Raw genomic sequence first — 19,188 nt, 5'->3', positions numbered from 1 at the left:
CCAGAGCTGAGAAGAAGCTGGATCTGCTGTTCTGAGAGCCAGGAAACATTGAAATATTGGAGCTTTCTTCACTGAAACCAGACCAGCAGTACCCAGCCCCACAGCACTCACAGGCCCCCTTGTTCCAAGAGGTTGCCCCCACATCCCACGGATCCCTTTGGGCTTTGCCTTCCCCGTGCCGCTCTCAGTCCCGTTTGTTTTTTGGTGCAAAACTGAGATGAAATGTGCTGCCCAAGGTCACCCAGCCAGATGGCAGAGATCACTGGCAGGGATGAAACTGGAGACCAGCAGACTGAGATTGGGTTCCTTTCCCCCGGGACTGCAGATGAACAGTTTGCTAATGGCTCTCCTACATTCACCTTCCGAGACAATGCCGAGGTGGCTCCCTGCCCTGCCTTCCTTGCTTCTGCAGCTTTTAAAATAGATGCTCCAATCTTGGTTTGGTTTGTTTTATGAAGCAGAGGGGTCTCCCGCCCTCTGACCCACCAGCAGCTAAGAACTGAATTTCTGCTTTGTATAAGACAAATACAAAATAAACCCATCACATCAGTAATATTTAACCACAAAGCTTCCAGCCCAACAGCTGATCCCACTGATACTCTTTAAATGCATCTTTTTGAGTTTATCACCTGCAGTGTGTTGACATGCTCTGTTTGTGGGGTCTCTGCATTTTGGCTCATAAAATATTTGCCCTGTTCCAGCCTATCAGAGTCATGGAAACACAGAATGGTTTGGGCTGAAAGGGACTTTAACACTCATCCAGTCCCACCCCCTGCCACAGGCAGAGACACCTTCCACTGTGCTGGGTTGCTCCAAGCCCCAGTGTCCACCCTGGCCTTGGGCACTGCCAGGGATGGGGCAGCCACAGGTTCTCTGTGCCAGGGCCCCACCACCCTCACAGGGAAGTTTTTCCTGATACCTAATCCAAACCTGCTCTGTCAGTGTGAAGAATTCTCCTTTGTCCTGTTACTAGATGCTCTTGGAGCACCCCCTCCATCTTCTGTATAGGATCCCTTCAGGATCTGGAAGGCCACTCAGGAAGATCTAATGCAATTCAGGTTTCATTTTTATCACAAATACTCCTCCTCATTTCTGTGCAGTCATTCTGGGACCCTCCGAGGCACATTCTCTGAGACAAACACAGCACATTGTGACAGCAGCACATCTCCACAATCTTACAAGCAAACCAAAAGTATTGCAAATTAACCCAGTATTCAGCTCTCTTGTAGAGTGCTAGACAGGCCCTGTGTGAATGAAGAACATCTTGTTTAAATAACTTCTCTTTCTGTGCTGTTTGTTCCTTTATGCATTTCCCCTTTTGCCTCTTGGTAGTTCTGTGAGATGTCACCCTGTGCCTTGCTGAGTTCTGCTTGATTCCCCTTGCCTGGGAGTAAAGCCTGACACAGGTTTGCTATTTTGGGTCACCAAAATAAGTGTCATCTCCAGGAGCACAGCTCTTGTCAGAGCTTAGCTCTGAGCACTGCTCTGCAGAGGTAGAGTTGGAACAGCGGGGTTAACAGAGAGAGGGAAGTCTGCTGAGCTCGGAGCAAAGGCAAAAGGAATATGGTAAATTCAGAGGAAGTACTGGAAACCAGCTGAGAAACATGAAAGCTTTGGGGAGCATGCAGTGTTTGATCCTTGGTTGATGTGAGGCTCTCCAGTGGCTGATGGGAACATGGAGGATTTCCTTCCCAGAGCCAGTAAGCTGAGAGCACAGAGCTATTTGGGCTATTTAAAAGGTTGAGAACTTCACAGCTCTTTTGGAAACAGACAGCTCAGGAGACCCCAAATACAGTGACCTTGGAGCAGCATCCCCTTGTTGCCAGCCCTTTCCAGGTGCCAGCACCAACTGCACAATGCTTATTTCACCCAAACCCTCACCCACTCTGATTCTTTAAAACAAAATCTTCTTTCTTGGGACCTTAAATACAGATCTATGGAATAATACAGACTGTGGAAGCAGCATCAAGAATTTCTCTTTCAGACCATGTAACTGGTCCCTGCTGGGACAGTCCTCGTCTGTGCCTTTCCAGCACTCTTGGAGGTGGTGTATTTTGAGAAAAGTATTCCATGACTGTCAGAGATTTTGAAACTTCTGTTGATTTCCACAACAGATTGTTGATTTTCTAGCTGATTAAGTGCAGCCTAAAGGAGTGTGTTTTCCCCATAACTTCACCCTTTTCTCCCAGGTGTCTCAAGTGACACTGGGTATATGAAATAATGCAGCACAACCCAAGACCTGCTCCTTCACAAAATCCTGTTTGTGCTGTTCCCTGACAAGTGTGACAAGCAGTGGCTGGAGATGTCTCCCTAGGATGCCACTTCCAGCCAAATGCTTTTGGAGAGACCCTGCCAGGGGCAGACTGGGATCTGCTGGTTAACCCCAGGGGAGCTGGACGTGTTTTTCCAGAGCCAGACAGGTGAGACTGGCTTTTGCTGTGTGTGCTTCTTACCTGTCTGAGTAACACAGGAGATGAGAACAAAGCTCTAGGGCCAAACCCACAGGTAACACCAGGATTTGCTATCATTCCATCACAGCAGAGAGCACTGGGGAATGAGCTATTAAACACATGATATCCCAAGCTGAATATTTTCTCCTTCCTGGGAATATTCCTTGTAAGCAGTCCAAAGGATTATGTCTCCTTTTAAAAGAGGTCCTTTAATTTATATTCTGAGGTATGCACTCCAAAGATTTAATTTACCCCAAGCTATGAAATTAAGCTTACCTAAAATTTCAGACTGGTTATTTATGTGATATATTCCACCATACAGTTGCTAGTTTAGCAGTGCAGTGATACCTCGAGTGCAGGAGATACTGGTGAGGGTCATGATTTTGCCTAAACCTTTAATTTAGACAATAAAGGATCCACATGCTTTGAACCCCCACAAAGAAGATTTGAAGTAATCTTAACAAATTATTTGTAAAAGCCAGATTGTACCCCATTTTCTTGCAACTTCTCAATGCATCTCCCCAGGAGCTGCCAAAATAAGAGGGAGGAAAAATGGTCTCAGGCTGTGTCTTTGTCTGTGAGACGCTGAATGCAGCAGCTGCAATCAGAACCCAGAGAGCAAACTCCTTGTAAGGAGTGTTTCCATTTTATTTTCCAGATCTATGCCCATCTCAGATCTGATCCCTATCCACTGCTGTCTTAGTCTTGCATCATGTGGATCTCATTTCCCAGTGACACCAGGGACCTTTCCTGAGCTATGTTCACTATGCCCACTATGTCCTGCCCGCGTTCCAGGGAGGGCTCGGTGTCCACGCTGGGACAGGAGCACCCTGCTGGCTGTCCTGCACTCTGGCCAGCAACTGCCTGAGGTGCTGCTTCCCACCCCAAGCACTGCAGCTGGGACAAGCTATACAAAAAGAATAAAAAGAGAAGTACCAATCCCAAAACAACTAGGACACTAGGGATTAAGCTGCTTTGATTACAGTCACTAAATAGACTTTGGTTTTTCATCTGAAATACCAAAAGGGATCTTTTGGAGACCCCTGAGTCCCTCAGGTACATTCATGCTACCCAGAATACAAGCTCTAAAAGGCTGCCACAGAAATCCAGGCCTCTGTAGCCTCATGAGAATATTTTTCCTATAAAGCTGCAAACTGTGAGCAAAAAGCCTTGTATGATAACTCAGAGGTAGACACGCAGGGGAGGTTGCTGAAAAAGTCTTGGATAGTCAGGAAGAATGATTCTTGTGTGAGAAAGCTTGTTCTCAGTCTGCTTGGCCTGGAAGCTGAGGTGCCTGGGGGGTGTCTTTCCTGTCTCCCGTGGGATGATGGCCGTGGTTCGGAGCACCACCAAGCCATGGGATGTTTATGTTGACTTCTTAGGCAGTTCCGTTGGGCTTGGTGGCTGTGGTTGGTCACTCTTGGCCTGGCCTGCAGGAGGGGGCCACGTGGTCTTCTGATGAAGGTGGCTGAAAAGGAGAAATATGCCTTAGGTAGTTTGGGAGAAGGACACAGAGGAGAATGTGAAGACAGCACTCGTTATTTAGGAAAGAAGAGGAAGCCACAGATCTTGCCTGGTTAGACTGTGCAGGCTGCCTGTTTTGTCTGAGAATGCTTTTCATAACCTTGAAATTATCATTTGCAAATGGGTACTTTGTACCTAAACAAAAAACTGTGCTGGCAGATCTTCAGGTTGAGTTAAGCTAAGAAAGCTGTAGGAGATATTTAGGTCTCAAAGTGCTCTTTCAGATAACTTTAGGAAATAGCTCTGTTAAATACAAGGAGTTTAAGAGGTTTCAGGGAAATTTAACAGTTTAACGTCCAAACAAAGCCATGTCATCCTGCTTTCATTGTCTGGAGCTTCATGGCATCTTGATATCACAGCTTAAAAGATTAACATATGCAGTGATGCTTTTTCCCTTACACAGAGTGCACTATAAAAATGCTGGCTAGACAAGCCACAGAACCACAAATTCCCATCTGGCCTGAAGGAAAACCAGCATTTTATAAACCAAAAGAGATTTCCAGGAATTCACACCGTGCAGGGTCGGAAGTCTCTTTCTGTCTAGGAATTTCACAGTATTTCTATGTCATGGCCATCTGGAAGCCTCTCCTAGGCTATCTGATCAAAAGTTGTCAAGCAACAATTTTGGTTAAAAAAAACCTAACAAAACAAACAGGAATGTTTAGTATCTATGTTGTCCAAATTACAGACCACATCAGTTTTGACACCTACTCCTTGTAATTTGGGATTCCTTCAGCAGGCAGGCACTGGTCCCTGTCCCATGGCAGAGCTGCAGATGGAAGCACAGAGCCAAGTGTTAGTGCAGAGAACATGCCCATGCTGCTGCATTATGATAATGCACATTTAAATGGGGCAGGAGCTCAGAAAATGCTGACAGCACTCATAAACCAGAGGTGCTCCTGAAAGGCTGCAATTATTTCCTTTGTGCTTTGAGACAAAGCCAGTGCTGGGCCGTGGCCACGCTGAGCTGGTGAATAGCATCAAAGAGCAAGGACTGGGCACCTGTTTGGGGCTGTGCATTCACCCAGACGTGACACTGAGGAGGTCAGACACTCATTTTGTGGCGGAAGAGATGAGCAGGGTCAAATAATTGCTGCCAAGAAATGTTTAAGGCTTATGGACCAGCTCAGTGTCCCAGACTGGGAAAGCTAATCCAGACTCCCATGGAGCTGGATGCCTGCTCCTTGATTTTCTCACAGATGTGAGGAAAAGGCAGCATGGCTGTTTTTTACTCCAAGGAAATGGGGAGGTGACTGTTCCCTTCCATTCAGCATTACTATACTGGATGGTGTAAGGAAAGTTTGGATCCTGGGTTTAAAGCTGTTGGGAAATTGGACAGGATCCAGCAAGGGAAGCCCTAGGCCTGCAGGGAGAGGCTGGGGAGGGCTGAAGGAGCTGGGCTTGTTTAGCCTGGCAAAGAGGAGGCCAAGAGGCAACTCCACAGCCCCCGCCACTACGTCAGGGGCAATTAAAGGATGCTGCAGCCGAGCTGTTTTTGGCAGCGCAGCCAGTGTAAGTGGGGGCAGTGGCCACAGGCTGCCCCTGAGGGAGCTCAGGCTGTGTTCTGGGAAGATCTTTGTCACAAAGCAGTGAGGGAACACCATCCAGGAAGGCTGTGGATCTCCATCCTGGCTGGCTAAACCCACTGCAGATCCCTCTACTGGGATGGCCCTACCTGGAGCAGAAGATCTGATCTCCAGCAGTCCCTTTCAACCAGCATTTCAGTGATCCTGTGAAACCCTCCTCCTGCCTGTTTGGGTTTTCCCCCTGGATAAATGCCTTTCCTCTGGCCCTGGGCACAAGTCTTTGACTCCATACCCTGTGAGTCTGCATTGCAGATTCACAGATGAGTCACAAGGATATAGGGCAATTACATCTCAGTGAGCATGAAAGAATCAGGGAGGCTCAACTGGTATGGAAAAATATGGAAGGTGCTGGAAACTGTCAATAACACTGACTTGAGACTTGCTGGGATTCGGCTTTCAGTTAATTTAGTGCTTACCGTCCTTGTTGGAGAGGATTGGTGCTAACAGTTCTTTAGCTTCTGACAGCAAGAGGTCAACAAGATCTGAAGGTGGAAGAGATGTGTCTGAGACTGCATCTGTTTTATCCTCTTCTGTTTCATGGTTGATGCTTATAAATACGGAAAGTGCCATCAATACTTCTATCAGAGAATGGTCATTGACAATCCTGGCCAGCCTCTCAGGAAGGATCTGCTACATAAATTCTGTGTGTTTGGGGGGTTACATTTCCATCCCTCTGCATTCAAGTGTCTGTTAGACACACTTGCATTGCTTTGTTACAGGAAAATAGCAAAGTATTCTTAAGAATTTGTCAAAAGCATTTCCCTCACTTTATATTAGAAATAACCAACTTGGAAACTTAAAAACTGATTTCCATCCCTCTTAAAAACTGGCTTTTAAAGGGACAGGTCATTATCGATGGGACAGCGACTTTTCAATGATTTAATCAGTTAAAAACACACATAGAGTTGTGATACATTTATGCCCAAGTGATAGGAGATAGGCTCAGGTTGGAGGGGAGTCCAGAAGCTTAAGCTCTGTGTTTGCAGCCATTCATGCAGCTGAGAGTCTGGAGAGTTCCTTGTTTACACTCTGTCTTCTCTAACTGCTGATAAAAAAGGATGTGGTCCTGGAGCCAAAACCTGGTTTATGTTTGGAAAAGCAGGTGGGTCAAAACTCTGCTGCTCTGAAACAACCTGCCTGGGGTCTCTGCTGACAAGAGCAATTTAACCCAAGCTGAGTTTCAGCTACTCGGTCCCAAAAAAAGCCTGAACAGAGGCCAAAGTCCTCCAGCACCAACCCACCAGCAGCCTCCAGATCATCTTTCTCCCATGGCTTCACTTCCAAAGTGAAAGTATGTTTAGAAACTCTGGGTAGGTTATGTGTGAAGCTCCTTCCTCAAAGAAAGGTCAGAAAAGGACATTTCATGTTGCTATTCACCATTCCCAGAAGCCATCTCCTACCTTTTCTCATCTGGTAAATGACTGTGTGTGCTCAGGACCTTGTAAATGTTCTGTCATGCAACAGAAAAAAAAAAAAAAAAAAAAAGGGTTTCAAACTTGTAGAAATGAATAATTCCTGAGAACAAACCCCATGGGTTTTGCCTGATGATCAGATTTAATATGACAGTAATCAGCTTCTGCTTATTCATTGCCCTTGAAGCGAATATCTCAAGGCCTTTTGCAGCTTAGGCAGCATTCATGAATCTACAGACACATCTGAATTCTGCATTTTAATATCACTGCTAAAATGTATGAAATGCAACACAAAAATCCTCTTCCAAGGAACAATTTTGCAGGCCGCATTTCAGTGATCATGGCTGCCAGCAATCCCTGGCTCCTGGGTTGGACCTGCACGTGTAAGCTCTCATTACCATGCACTTCTCCAACACTACTGAGGGTTGGAGAAAAAAGGAAGACATTTTGCTCCAGTGCTCAAAAATCCTGTGATGTTCAACCCTGGGGTCAAGTGAGATATATTTCCAAAGTGTGACCCCAAACTGCACAGGCTCTAGCACATAGTGCTGAAGCTCTGGATGCATTTAATTCTTCCTTCTCTGGAGCAGAGGACACAGCACCTACATTTCCTTTTGCTCCACTGTTTTTGCTTGATTTCAAGAATTCTTGGGACAGGCCACCAGTAGCCATAGCAGATACACTGACTACTAATGCTTCCCATGCTGGCCAGTTTATTAATGACACATACTGGTGTTCCCAATATAGGGAATGAAATGGAAAACCCACCAAATGAAAGACTAAACTGTGATTTTGCAGGGAATCCAGGGGGAAAAGCACTGGAAGAGCAAAGCCACTCTCTAGGTTCCTATTTATAGAGCTATAGCAGGGGAAGGTGAGCACGGATGATTTTGACAGCCTCAGCACGGGGAGCCAGGAAGAGCAGAGCCACCAGCACAACCTGCACCACAGAGTTTGCATTGCTCCCAGGGCTATGAGGAGATCTGAGTTCATTCCCTGCTTCCTCCTAACCAACCGAAAGTGACTTTTTTGAGTGAGACAGGAAAAAAAAAACCCTCTTGCTTATGGAGCAGGAAGTTGATTGGATTTGCAAAACCACCCTGAAGGAAAGAGGCCATGGTGATGCTGCAGCACCGGGGCAGGTCCACAGCTCACCTGCACAAACAGGAGCAGTTTCCTATTGCAGATCTCCAGGCGCTTCCGGGAGACTTCGGATTTTCGTAGCTGGCCATCAGCCAGGGACAGCTGCCTCTTCAGCTCCAGGATGTCCTCCTGAGGCAGGGACACAAGAGGAGGAGAAAGGTGGTGGTGATGCTCCAGCCTTGGCTTTTGGAAACAACACTTTGTGGCATTTGCTACAAGCAAAAGCAGTGTCCTTTGGGAAGGGACAGTGGAAATTATGCAAATTATAACACAGATCCAGAGTCTGTATTGGCCTTGTGGTCCCACACAGCAAATCATCTATGTGGTATTTAATTTTCTCCTGTGTAAATAGAAGCATGGTAACCTTAGTTGTGGCTGCCCCATCCCTGGAAGTTTCTAAGGCCAGGCTGGATGGGGCTTGGAACAACCTGGGATAGTGGAAGGTGTCCCTGCCCTTGGCAGGGGGTTGGAATGAGATGGGCTTTATGGTCTCTTCTGGCCCAAATCATTGCACAACTCTATGAACCCACAGAAGAAGAGTCTGAAGAGCTGTGAGTTTTTCCAGGGGGTTGCATTACCTCTATTTCAGACACGTGCTTTGCTTTTTTCCCTGCCAGCTGCATCTTCAGTTCTGCAATTTCAGCCTCCAGCAGGTGGATCACTTCCTCATAGTCCTGCTCGGCGCTGTGGGCCTGTCTCTGCACCACCTCAGCCATCTGCAGTTTGCTGTGCAGGGTCCGGTTCTCCGACAGGAACCCCAGCGCCTTCTGCAAGCACGGGGAACTTCTGATGAACACACCACGTCCCCCTCAGCTGCCAACCCCCAGCCCACCCCAAGCACCCCAGAAATCCCTTCACTAACTTGGTTCAGCCTCTGAAGCTCATCCTCCATCAACTTCTTGCTGCTCTCCACTTCTCTCAGGAGAGACTGTGGGAAATATTTTCACCAGATTAGAAGCAACAAATGACAGGACATTTTCTAGAATGCTCCTATCCACCAGAATATTATTTTACAGAAGTTGTATGCACTTTCCCCCCCACACAGGGAGAGCTTTTAGAGCTGTGACCTGCAGAATTCCACCTGGACACAGCCGAGGTGCTCACAGCCAGGTATGGGTGAGAGGACAGGTGCTGCTTCTGTTAATCACACACTGGAATTCTTAATGAGACCTGCTTTTTAAATATATTAACTCCCTGCTGAGAAGGGACTGCATGCTTGAGTACAAATAAGTTTTCCTTTGAGGTTAAGAGCAAGAAAGAGGCAATTAAGGAGAGTGGAGGGTGAGAGGCTCCTGTGCGACGAGGAATGCACAGAATGCAACCTGGTGACTTCTCCAGAGGGACAGGCCACCCCATTACCCCCACAGAGAGCTACAGCAGAGCACCCCAGCCAAGAAATCTGCTCTGAGAGGAGGCTCCACCTTCAGCCTGCGGACTTCGTGCCGCAGATCCCTCATCTCCAGCTGCAGCTGCTCCAGGTCCTCGCTGCCATTGCAGTTGAGAGAGTCAAAGGTCTGCAAGGAGAGGGACAGACTCATCACACATTGAATCAAAATTGCCTAAAAAATGAGTCAGCATTTTTATGCAATAGATCAAAATTCACATTAAATAATTCAGCTCCAGGGTGGTTCATTTCGCCCCACAGAATTTCACTCTCTGATCCCCATCATTGCTGAAATAGCTGAGCTAGAGTGAATTTTCACTTTGTGAACCAAATGAAATTACTTAGAATTTATTAATTGTGGCTGTTTCTTCTTCTGTATAACTGCCAGGCTGCTTCCTCTTATTATCCCATAGATACTGTTACTTCCTTAATAAAAATGAGAAGTTTTAGGTCCTTTACAGAATTTCCTATTAAAAAATGATTAATGTGTAGTTTGGCGTTGTCTTTCTAACTCTAGAACAACCATAAAATGGTAATTTAGCTTTTCCATCTCAGAATTCCATGGATTCAATGTAGAAGATCCATGGATTCAATGAAGGAGAGCTCTGGGGTGACTGACCGGGGAGTGAAAAGCTGAAGTATCCAGCAAATTGGCCACTTCGTGCTGAGTGAAGAGCACAGAGCTGGAATCCAGACCAGCCTCGTCCAGCTCCTGCTGCATCAGATCCCTGAGTGCTTGGAGAACATCTGTGAGAAACAATCAGTTTTTACCAGGCTAAAAGAAAATTGCTGTGTGTTAGGAGGAAATGCCGCTGACTTTGGGGCCATCCACTGGTGCCAAGCAGGATTTAGAGATGCCACACAGGTTTCTCTAATAATCCTGGGTTTGTCAGCAATCCCATCAGATTTAAATCTATTGCTGACAGCCTTTGTCAGACTCCTGTTGCTTATCCAACTGAAAAAACTGACATTTTTAAAACCGAGAAAACCCCAGATATTTTCACAGGGGAGTTCTCACAACTGTGGTTCTGAAAGTTTTAAAATTTTAAGCTAGACCCACATTACCCTGACAAAATTGCACCTGCTGCCATTTCTCATGTTACCAATTTAAACAAAAAGACAACTCAGTGAGTTCAGCACTTAGAAGAGGTGTTAAATTGACAAGTGTGAAAATCCACATTAATTTTTACCTTCAGACATGAAGGAAAGCACAGGAGAAGGGGCTGTGTGGAACAGGTGGGAGCCATCAGGGAGGTGGCACCAAGGTCCCAGAGATTCCAGTCACAGAATCACAGAAACATGGAATGATTTGGGCACAAAGGGACCAGAAAGATTTTTTTATTCCATCCTCTGCCATGGGCAGGGACACCTCCCACTATCTCAGGGTGCTCCAAGCCCTGTCCAACCTGGCCTTGGGCACTGCCAGGGATCCAGGGGCAGCCACAGCTGCTCTGGGCACCCTGTGCCAGGGCCTGCCCACCCTGCCAGGGAACAATTCCTGCCCAATATCCCATCCATCCCTGTCCTCTGGCAGTGGGAGCCATTCCCTGTGTCCTGTCCCTCCATGCCTTGTCCTCAGTCTCTCTCCAGATCTCCTGGAGCTCCTTTGGGCCCTGGCAGGGGCTCTGAGCTCTCCCCCAAGCTGGAGGAGGCAGCTCTGCAGGTGGAGTCTCACCTGAGGGGACAGAATCCCCCTCCTGCTGCCCATACCAGGGCTTAGCCCAGCCCAGGGGAATTTCTGGGTGCTCACAGCCAGGGCAGGTCCAGCTCTCATCCTCCAGCACCCCAAATCCTCCCCCAGGGCTGCTCTCAGTCTATTCCCTGCTCAGCCTGGGTTTGTGCTTGTGACTGCCCTGACCCAGGTGCAGAACATGCACTTGGCCTTGTTGAACTTGATGAGGTTCACATGGTCCCACCTTGAAGCCTGTCCTGGATGGTGCTCAGTCCCTGGGCTGCAGCAGGAGCCAGAGGCTGTCTGCAAAACCAGCACATTTGCTAAATACCCCCAATCATCCTTATTTCTGTTTCCACAAACTACGCCATTCACTCGTAGGAGAGGGTCGGGGCTCTATGTCCCATCCCTTCCTCTGCACAAAACATTGATCCAGATGCCTTGTGACTGTTCTCTCTGCTGGGGACATTGCTGATTTTGGATTTTTGCTGAAAGCCTTCTGGGGAGCAGCCCCTGTGGGCCAGCCATGCTCTGGAAGGCCACAGAAAGTGGAACTGGCTTCCATCTTCTGTGTCTCCTCTGGCCAGTTCCTGCTAGGAAAGCTGGGATTTTAAGGAAAGCAAGCCATTGCACCAACTTTCTTTTAGTCTGATTTTACCTATGCTAGCCAATGGGAAGGGCTTTAAACTGACAGAGAGTAGGTTTAGATTAGATGTTAGGAAGAAATTCTTCCCTGTGGGGGCAGTGAGGCTCTGGCACAGGTTTCACAGTGAAGCTGTGGCTGATCCATCCCTGGAAGTGTCCTCTTGGACAGGGCTTGGAGCAACCTGGAATAGTGGAAGGTGTCTGGTGGAATGAGGTGAATTTTGAGGTCCCTTCCAACCCAAACCATTCCAGGATTCCATGATTCTACAGAATGCCTTCTTTTGTGTTTGTGATTTTCCCTCTTTATAGGCTCCATCCCATCCCATCCCATCCCATCCCATCCCAGGCAGGTGTCTCACCAGCCACTTCTGTCTCTTTTTCCCTTTTTAGCTGCCACTGAAGCTGCAGAGAAATGTCAGATCCCCCTGGGCAGAGCTCCTGCTCACCTCCATAGGCCACAGTCCCCTGCGAGTCCGTGGTCAGGCTTTGCCGGAGCTGCCTCTTCTTCTCCTCGGTCACATCCAGACCAAGGTACTGCAGAACCTTGAGCAGAAACAAGGAGCCTTTCAAAAGAAAAATACTGGAAAAACAATTCTTTGGGGTAAGCACTGAGAAGACACTTGGTGCTGGGTTTCTCCAGGCAGCATCTCCCAAAGGAACAGGCTTGGATTGGATTTCCAGTCTCTCCTTTGCTGCACAGGTACAGAAATGTCTGTTCCTAAACACAGGTTCACAGCCCTCCAAGAACATTTTATCTGCAATCAGAATTATGGCTCTGATGAGTTTTCCGGACTTTTATCAAAAGCCAGTGGGTTTTAGCAAGACTCAGCTGGCAAGAGCTCAGCCTCTCCTTTCTCTTGTTGCCCAGCAATTGTGTTTGGGATCAGGAAGATAAAAGCTATTAACAGTGTTTCTCATGGAGAGAGGAGACAGTCAAGCATTTTGCTCCTCCATGCATGTTTTGCACTCTCATTACTCCAGATGCCCTAACTTCTACTGATATTTATCAGTTCAACCTCAGGGCAGCACACAGAAGCAGATAAACCTGTGCAAGCCCCACTTCCCTGCTGGCAACAGCAACTGGAAGCTTTTAAAAGACAAAATCGAGCTCGGCAGACTCTGGGAAAGATCCCGAGTGAAAGGTTCACCTGTGCCAGGCTGCACTCAGAGCTCCTGCTCACAGCACCTCCCGGGAATTCCCTGGGAAGGGGCTGCGGAGGGAGCCCCTTTCTCCTCGCTCGCCTTCCCGGCACCATCGGCTGTCCCGTCCGAGTCCCACCTCCTGTGCAAGGCAGCGCTGCGGGCTCCCACACTTTGGCATGCTGGCGGGCCTGGGCACCCCAAAGCCACCTCGGCTTGTGCCAGTGTCACCCCGCACCTAACACGGCTTGGAGAAGCGAGGCCGAGCGCTCCGCTCCTGCCAGCCCAGAGGAGCTGCTTGGTCCCGGCGAGGAGCAGAGGTCGCTGCGCAGACACGTCCTGGATCCCGCTTTAGGGAATTGGGCAGGCGCAGGGAGCGGCTCCGCTGCGCGACCGTCGGGTGGCAGCAGCTGCTCGTCACATCGGGACCTCCGTGGCGCCGCGGCCCCGCAAAGGGCTCTGTCCCCACAGCCCCCCTCGAACGCCGGGAGAACCCAAGTGCCAGCCTGGGACACGGCCCCCCAAGGCACCCTGGCCCTCCCCAGGGTGTCGGTGCGCAGATGAGCAGCTCCGCTCCGTGCCCATGGAATTTGCTCTCCATAAAATGATGGAGGAATCAGTAGTTCTGGATGGCTCCTCGATGAGATATCTCTTATCTCACCTTTCCCTCCCCCACACTAGGCTGTCTGAGGTCACCCTAGCAGTGACAGCAGCACCAAAAGTTTGGAGGGCACAACCTTAGCCAATGGCATGATGTCCAAGGGAGGTGCAGCTGCCAGGAAAAGACTTCTGGAGCTTCATGGAGGACCAAGGAATACCCAAGATGAGCCAATGGATGTTTAAATGCCCCTTTGGACACAGTCAGGATGTTTCACCCTCTTTACCTTCAGAGCCTGGACTCAAACTCCAGCAAACTCATCTGAAGATGGACTATTTCCTGCACGGTACACAAGGAGACTGCTTTGTGGAGAGGGATCCTGCCACTTACCAGTTCCAGTTTTCCATCCTTGAGCCGAATATGGGGATCCAGTGCTACTTTAGGTTTGGTGCCTGAAGCTGCTTTGTAGTTAGAAGCTGAAGCAGGTGCTGAAAAATCAAACCCAAATATTAATGGGGAAGCATTTGGGTAGAGGTGTCTGTAAAAGAAAATTCAGATCTCTTGTTGCATGAAATATAAAGTGTGTGCAGTAGGGCAAAAATCCAAGTCCAGGATTTACTAAAACCAGCTCTGGAAGGCTGAACTAGGCCTGTCTTGGAAAGACTGGATACTGGGGCAAATCCTTCTGAAACTGGGCTTCTGCGTGGTTTAGAGTGACATGTTTCATCCAGGGACAAAGGACTGCAGAATATTTCCAGCACTTTGGAAATTTCCAATCATGAAGTTTTGTGAAGTCTTGGAGTTATGGTAAACTGTAAGAAAAACAAATTAAAATATGCCTGGTTCTTGTCTACGCTGATTAAGCAAAACTGAAAGAATTCCTGACACCCATGAGAATGAACAGATTAAAAGTGATGTGGAAGAGCACCATTCTGAGATTTTTTCCCTTCTCAAGACTGCAAAAAGCCTTGAACCTTTTTTCCCTCAGTTGGGCAGGAAGGTTTTTTTTGGGTAGAAGGAACCACATGTGTTGTGAGGCAGGCATAGAGGCAGAGAGAGGCAGAGGCAGCAGCTGCTGTACTGGTGAAAAGCTGTCATGAGCTGGAGGATCCAGCTGCCAACAGCTGGCTCAGCTTTGCCAGCACTGCTGCACAGCTGAAAAGGTCCAGAGCACAAACCCTGCCCCTCCATCCCTGGAGGGAACCCCACCTTTTCCATTGTGATTAACCCTTACCTGTGAGGAACCATGATACTCCCTGGGAAGAGGCATGTAGGAGGTGTTACCTGCTCCTGAAGAACCCAGCCAGACTCCAGAAGGGTGCAGGGTAACTGTGCCTGCCCCTGCCCACCCTCAAACCATCAGGTGACAAAATTCCTTCTGGTGCCAGTCACAAGATTTGCCCAGGGAGCAATTCCTGTTGCCTGCTGGAGCCCTGTTTTGCCAAGTAACACAGCTCCTCTGGAATCCCTGCAGCATTTCTCCCTCACCTTCCTGTCCATCAGGGCAGAGCCCAGGTGCCAGGAGAAGGCAGCGAGTAGCAGAGGAGCTGCATAATCCTCCTAATCCAGGCATCCATCTGCTCTGCTAAGGCCAGCAGCTGGGAAGCAGCAAGAGGGAGCAAATGGGTTTGCTGGATCAGCCACTACCACTTCCCTCTCCAAGTTCAAGGACAGAGCCATTACCCTTCGAGCCATGGCTAATCAGGATTAGCTCCATGTGCCTTTGCTGTCAGCTCTGGACACAGCCCTATCCAGGGCATCCATCAGCCTCCCAGAGAGAGGCACTGCCTGGCCCAGGCCCCCAGCCTGGCTGTTCTCTCAGAGCCAGTTGTCTCCCTCCATGGATGACAACACTGACACAAAGCCTCCTTGGCATCCCACATTCCAATCCTGGAGTGATCAAATCCCCCAGCCAAGTCAGGCTGTGGGTGGGTCGCTGCTGGTCCTGGGTTGCTGTGTCCCCATCACCAGGACTGGCTGTTCATGGTGGCCACCTGAGTGTCCCTGGCACCTGCTCAGGGCAGGGAGGACAGAGCTCATCCCTGTCCCAGAGCCTCTCCAGGGGAGCATGGAAGGCAGAGCTGAAGCTGCTGAGCTTGCCCAAGGTGAGCCAGGCATCCCTGGGAGCAGCTGCTCCATCTCCTGCTGACCCCAGCTATGGACTAACCACAGTTTACCCCCAGGGCTTGCTCTTAGCCTTCCAGAGGGGAATTGCAGCAAGGCACAGGGATCTGTAAGCAGAGCCAATGTCCCAGGGAAGGAAGGGCTGTTGGATTTGAGGCTGCAAGAATGGTGGGCAGCACTTGTTCAGGATTTGTTGGGTAAATCCACCTTTCCCTCAGGGCAGAAGTAACCTTCCTGTCACAGGGGTATGGGATACCTTGGTGGAGGTTGTCTCCTTGGGCTCTGGGGATTATTGAGGCTTCCTCAATCGTATTAAGGGATTTGGGAAGCTGCAGGGTGATTCAGGTTCACCCCCCATTGCTGTCACACTGTTGGATGAGCAGAGTGGTTCTCTCTACAGGAGGTAAGAGTTCAGGAGACCCAGAGCATAGAGATAAAACACAGAATGGAAAAATAAGCAAAAACTGAACCTCGGATGTAGAGAGAAATCTGATTTATTTAACATCTCTAAGCCATTTCCCAGTTTGGCCAATTGAAGGCATCCTCAAAGCCTGTTCAGAGCCCAGAGTTGCTGTGTACACCCCAACTCTCATTTCCTGACTTTTTTTATGCTGTGTGTCCAAGACCCCCCATTCCTCCCAGAAGGGGATGTGGCCTGTGGAGAACCTGCTGCATGTCTGACGTGGGCAAAGTCACTGCTGCAAGTGAACTACAGGCTGAGAGTGGAGGAATTTGTCTCCTCAAATATCTCAGTCCTCAAATGCCTTAGTAAAGAGTTTTGCTACTATGGGCAAACATGGACATTTTTACTACTCGTTGAATAAACCAAGCTGCTGCCTGCCCTCTCTCTGAGCAGGCTGAGTGTCACTATCACCCCATTCAATTCCACTGCAACAGCATAAACACTGATAAAAAAATGTGGTGATAGGACAAGGGGAATGGCTTCCCACTGCCAGAGGGCAGGGCTGGATGGGATATTGGGCAGGAATTGTTCCCTGGCAGGGTGGGCAGGCCCTGGCACAGGGTGCCCAGAGCAGCTGTGGCTGCCCCTGGATCCCTGGCAGTGCCCAAGGCCAGGCTGGATGGGTCTTGGAGCACCCTGGGACAGTGGGAGGTGTCCCTGCCCATGGCAGGGGATGGGATGGGATAGGCTTTAAGGTCCCTTCCAAGGCAATGCATTCAGTGATTCTGTGACTCTGTAATTTCAAGATCCTCAGCTCTGAGGAGCCACAGCTGTTTGTCACCCACACAAAGAGAATGGCTGAGCAGGACTCACCTGAGACCGTAAGCTCTGGTGGGCAAATGTCCGGAGACAAAGAAGGCACAGGAAAAGGATTTTCACGTCTATTCTAGAAAAACAAGACAAAATGGCACAGACAGTTGCTAAGAAGAATCTGTTGGTGTAAATAATGGGCAGGAGATAGAGTTCGAGACAGAGCCATGAGGGTACCACATACATCTCTTGTGCAGGTCGGCCTAAAGAGATTCCAGGGGTTTCTCTGGGAGCACCTGGCACAGGCTGAGCCACCCCAAAACCTCTGGTCACATGCAAACAGCTCTGTCCTTACTGTAACTGTGCTTGAGTGCTGAGGCTGGTTTTGACCTTGCCTGGCTTCTCCACAGAGGTTCTCCCTGAAGCTCTGCATCCAATCCAGCAGGGAGGTCCCAAGTTTGACCACAGCCAGGTGTAACATTTACCCCAAACCCATAATTATCCAGTGAGCAGGGCAGGAAGCTGAGATCAGTTCAGACCCTTTCTTGTGTGCTATGTCATGACTGAAAGCACAAGGAAGAGGGAAAAATAATCTGAGGGTGAGCACCACCAAGACAGCTGTGACACAGCTGGGGTCTTGGGTGCCAAGAGGGCACAGGACGGGCGTGAGGACAGACAGGCAGCATACATGCCTGGGCACTCTTTCCCTGGTGTGGAAATCCAGACCTCATTAGAAGTTCCATCTTTCAGCAGCAAAGTGAGGAAAGCATTTCAGTCCAGCCAAGGTGTGATTTCATACAAGTGCACAGCATCACACAAGCTGGGGGTGAGGGGTCCAACCACAGCACCAGGCCACAGCTCCAGGAGCTCTGTGCCTTTCTAGGGCATGTCTCCACCTGGTGCACCCAAAGTCAACACATATGTGACATTCGTGTAAGTCTGTGTCCCCACAGGTCTGGAAAGTAAGGTGGTTTATGATTGGTCTTGTATGAAAGGAAGATCCAGCCGGCCTCTTTTGAAGGAAATCTGTGAGGAAGAGGGCAGAAAGGATACCCAGCATGGTACCAGTCCAGGAGGGAAGTGACAAATGCACAGAATGGAGCTACAGACTCTGAAGGTCGTGTGGTTAAACCCCATCCAGCCATTCACAGCTCGAGCACTTCTCTGCAAACACAATATGGAGCTTGGCTTTGCAGGAGGAATGAGCCAGACATCATTAGAGTAGTCAGGAGCAGGAATGGGCTGTGCAGGAATGCTGGGGATTCATCCTCATCAGAGGGCTTGAAGAATAAAGAGTTGTGCCTGCCTTTGGGTAGGAGCCTAGATCAAACTGACTCCAGAGATCCCTTCCAGCCTTATGACTGGTGCTGAATGAGATGCAGGTTGCTATGCACAGAAGGGCTTTGTTTTTTTTTTTAAACCTGAGACTCTTGAAACACGTCTGAATGCAGGCCCTGGAGATTAAACTCCTGTCATTACCTCCACAGATCCATCTCTGTCTCAAACCCAAGAGAGAAGAAATTATTTCAGATTAAAAACGTCTGCCTGCAGGTAAATACATCAACAGTACAGACTTCCCACTGGATTTCCAGAATATTACTAGGGACTCCCTAAAGAAGAGTTCTCTGATCAAGGAAAGATCCCAGGATTGGTATCTGTCTCCAGGATTGCTATAATATCTCTTTAGAGATGAACTTCCACCTACCTCTGGGGACCTCACATGGACCTTCAGCCTGCAGGAGCTCAGGCCGTTTCCCACAGCCTTTGGAGGTGGGGATGGGCTGTTGTTGTGAACTGACAATCCGGGATGTAACCGTCCCCTCCCAGGGATAAAGGCCACTTCTGTGCTTCCCTCGTGTCTTCAACAAACAACAAACACAGAACAGCTTATTAACAAAACAAAAGGCACAAATTTGCAGAGCTCCCATGCTTGTGGTTTTCTCTCCAGGATAACCTCACCTAAGCCTGAGTAGCCTGCACCAGTGCAGCTGGATCTTCACCAGCTGCATTCCATTGAATCATGGAACGGTTAAGGTTGGGAAAGACCCCTAAGATCATTGAGTTCCACCATTTCCTGGGCACTGCCAAGGCCGCCACTGACCCATGTCCCCAAGTGCCACATCTCCATGGCTTTTTAACACTTCTAGGCGATTCCACTACTGCCCTGAGCAGCCTGTGCCAAGGGCTTTACAACCCTTTCCATGAAGTTGTTCCTAATATCCAATCTAAACATCCCCTGGCACTACTTGAGGCTGTTTCCTCTTGTCCTGTCACTTCTTAATTGGAAAAAAAAGCCC

The 19,188-nt window shown here is 48.9% G+C and overlaps 1 protein-coding gene across 1 annotated transcript in view; it reads right to left on the bottom strand.

Moving 5' to 3' along the window:
- Positions 1-3,074: 3,074 nt before the first annotated feature.
- Positions 3,075-19,188, bottom strand: part of LOC110470215 (syntaxin-binding protein 4-like) — a 42,445-nt gene continuing 26,331 nt past the window's right edge. The window contains exons 10-22 of the mRNA XM_021529699.4: positions 18,597-18,750; positions 16,955-17,027; positions 13,945-14,042; positions 12,263-12,359; positions 10,119-10,246; positions 9,537-9,629; positions 8,978-9,043; positions 8,694-8,882; positions 8,128-8,244; positions 6,961-7,010; positions 5,977-6,107; positions 4,686-4,743; positions 3,075-3,918 (exon numbers count right to left, since the gene is read on the bottom strand). Coding sequence (XP_021385374.4) covers positions 3,816-3,918; positions 4,686-4,743; positions 5,977-6,107; positions 6,961-7,010; positions 8,128-8,244; positions 8,694-8,882; positions 8,978-9,043; positions 9,537-9,629; positions 10,119-10,246; positions 12,263-12,359; positions 13,945-14,042; positions 16,955-17,027; positions 18,597-18,750 — 1,357 coding nt within the window. The 3' untranslated portion in view covers positions 3,075-3,815. The remainder of the gene's footprint in view (positions 3,919-4,685; positions 4,744-5,976; positions 6,108-6,960; positions 7,011-8,127; positions 8,245-8,693; positions 8,883-8,977; positions 9,044-9,536; positions 9,630-10,118; positions 10,247-12,262; positions 12,360-13,944; positions 14,043-16,954; positions 17,028-18,596; positions 18,751-19,188) is intronic.

The sequence above is a fragment of the Lonchura striata genome, chromosome 14, assembly GCF_050655825.1.
Source record: "Lonchura striata isolate lonStrDom1 chromosome 14, ASM5065582v1, whole genome shotgun sequence".
Lineage (NCBI taxonomy): Eukaryota > Metazoa > Chordata > Aves > Passeriformes > Estrildidae > Lonchura > Lonchura striata.
This window is presented reverse-complemented; position numbering and strand designations above follow the sequence as displayed.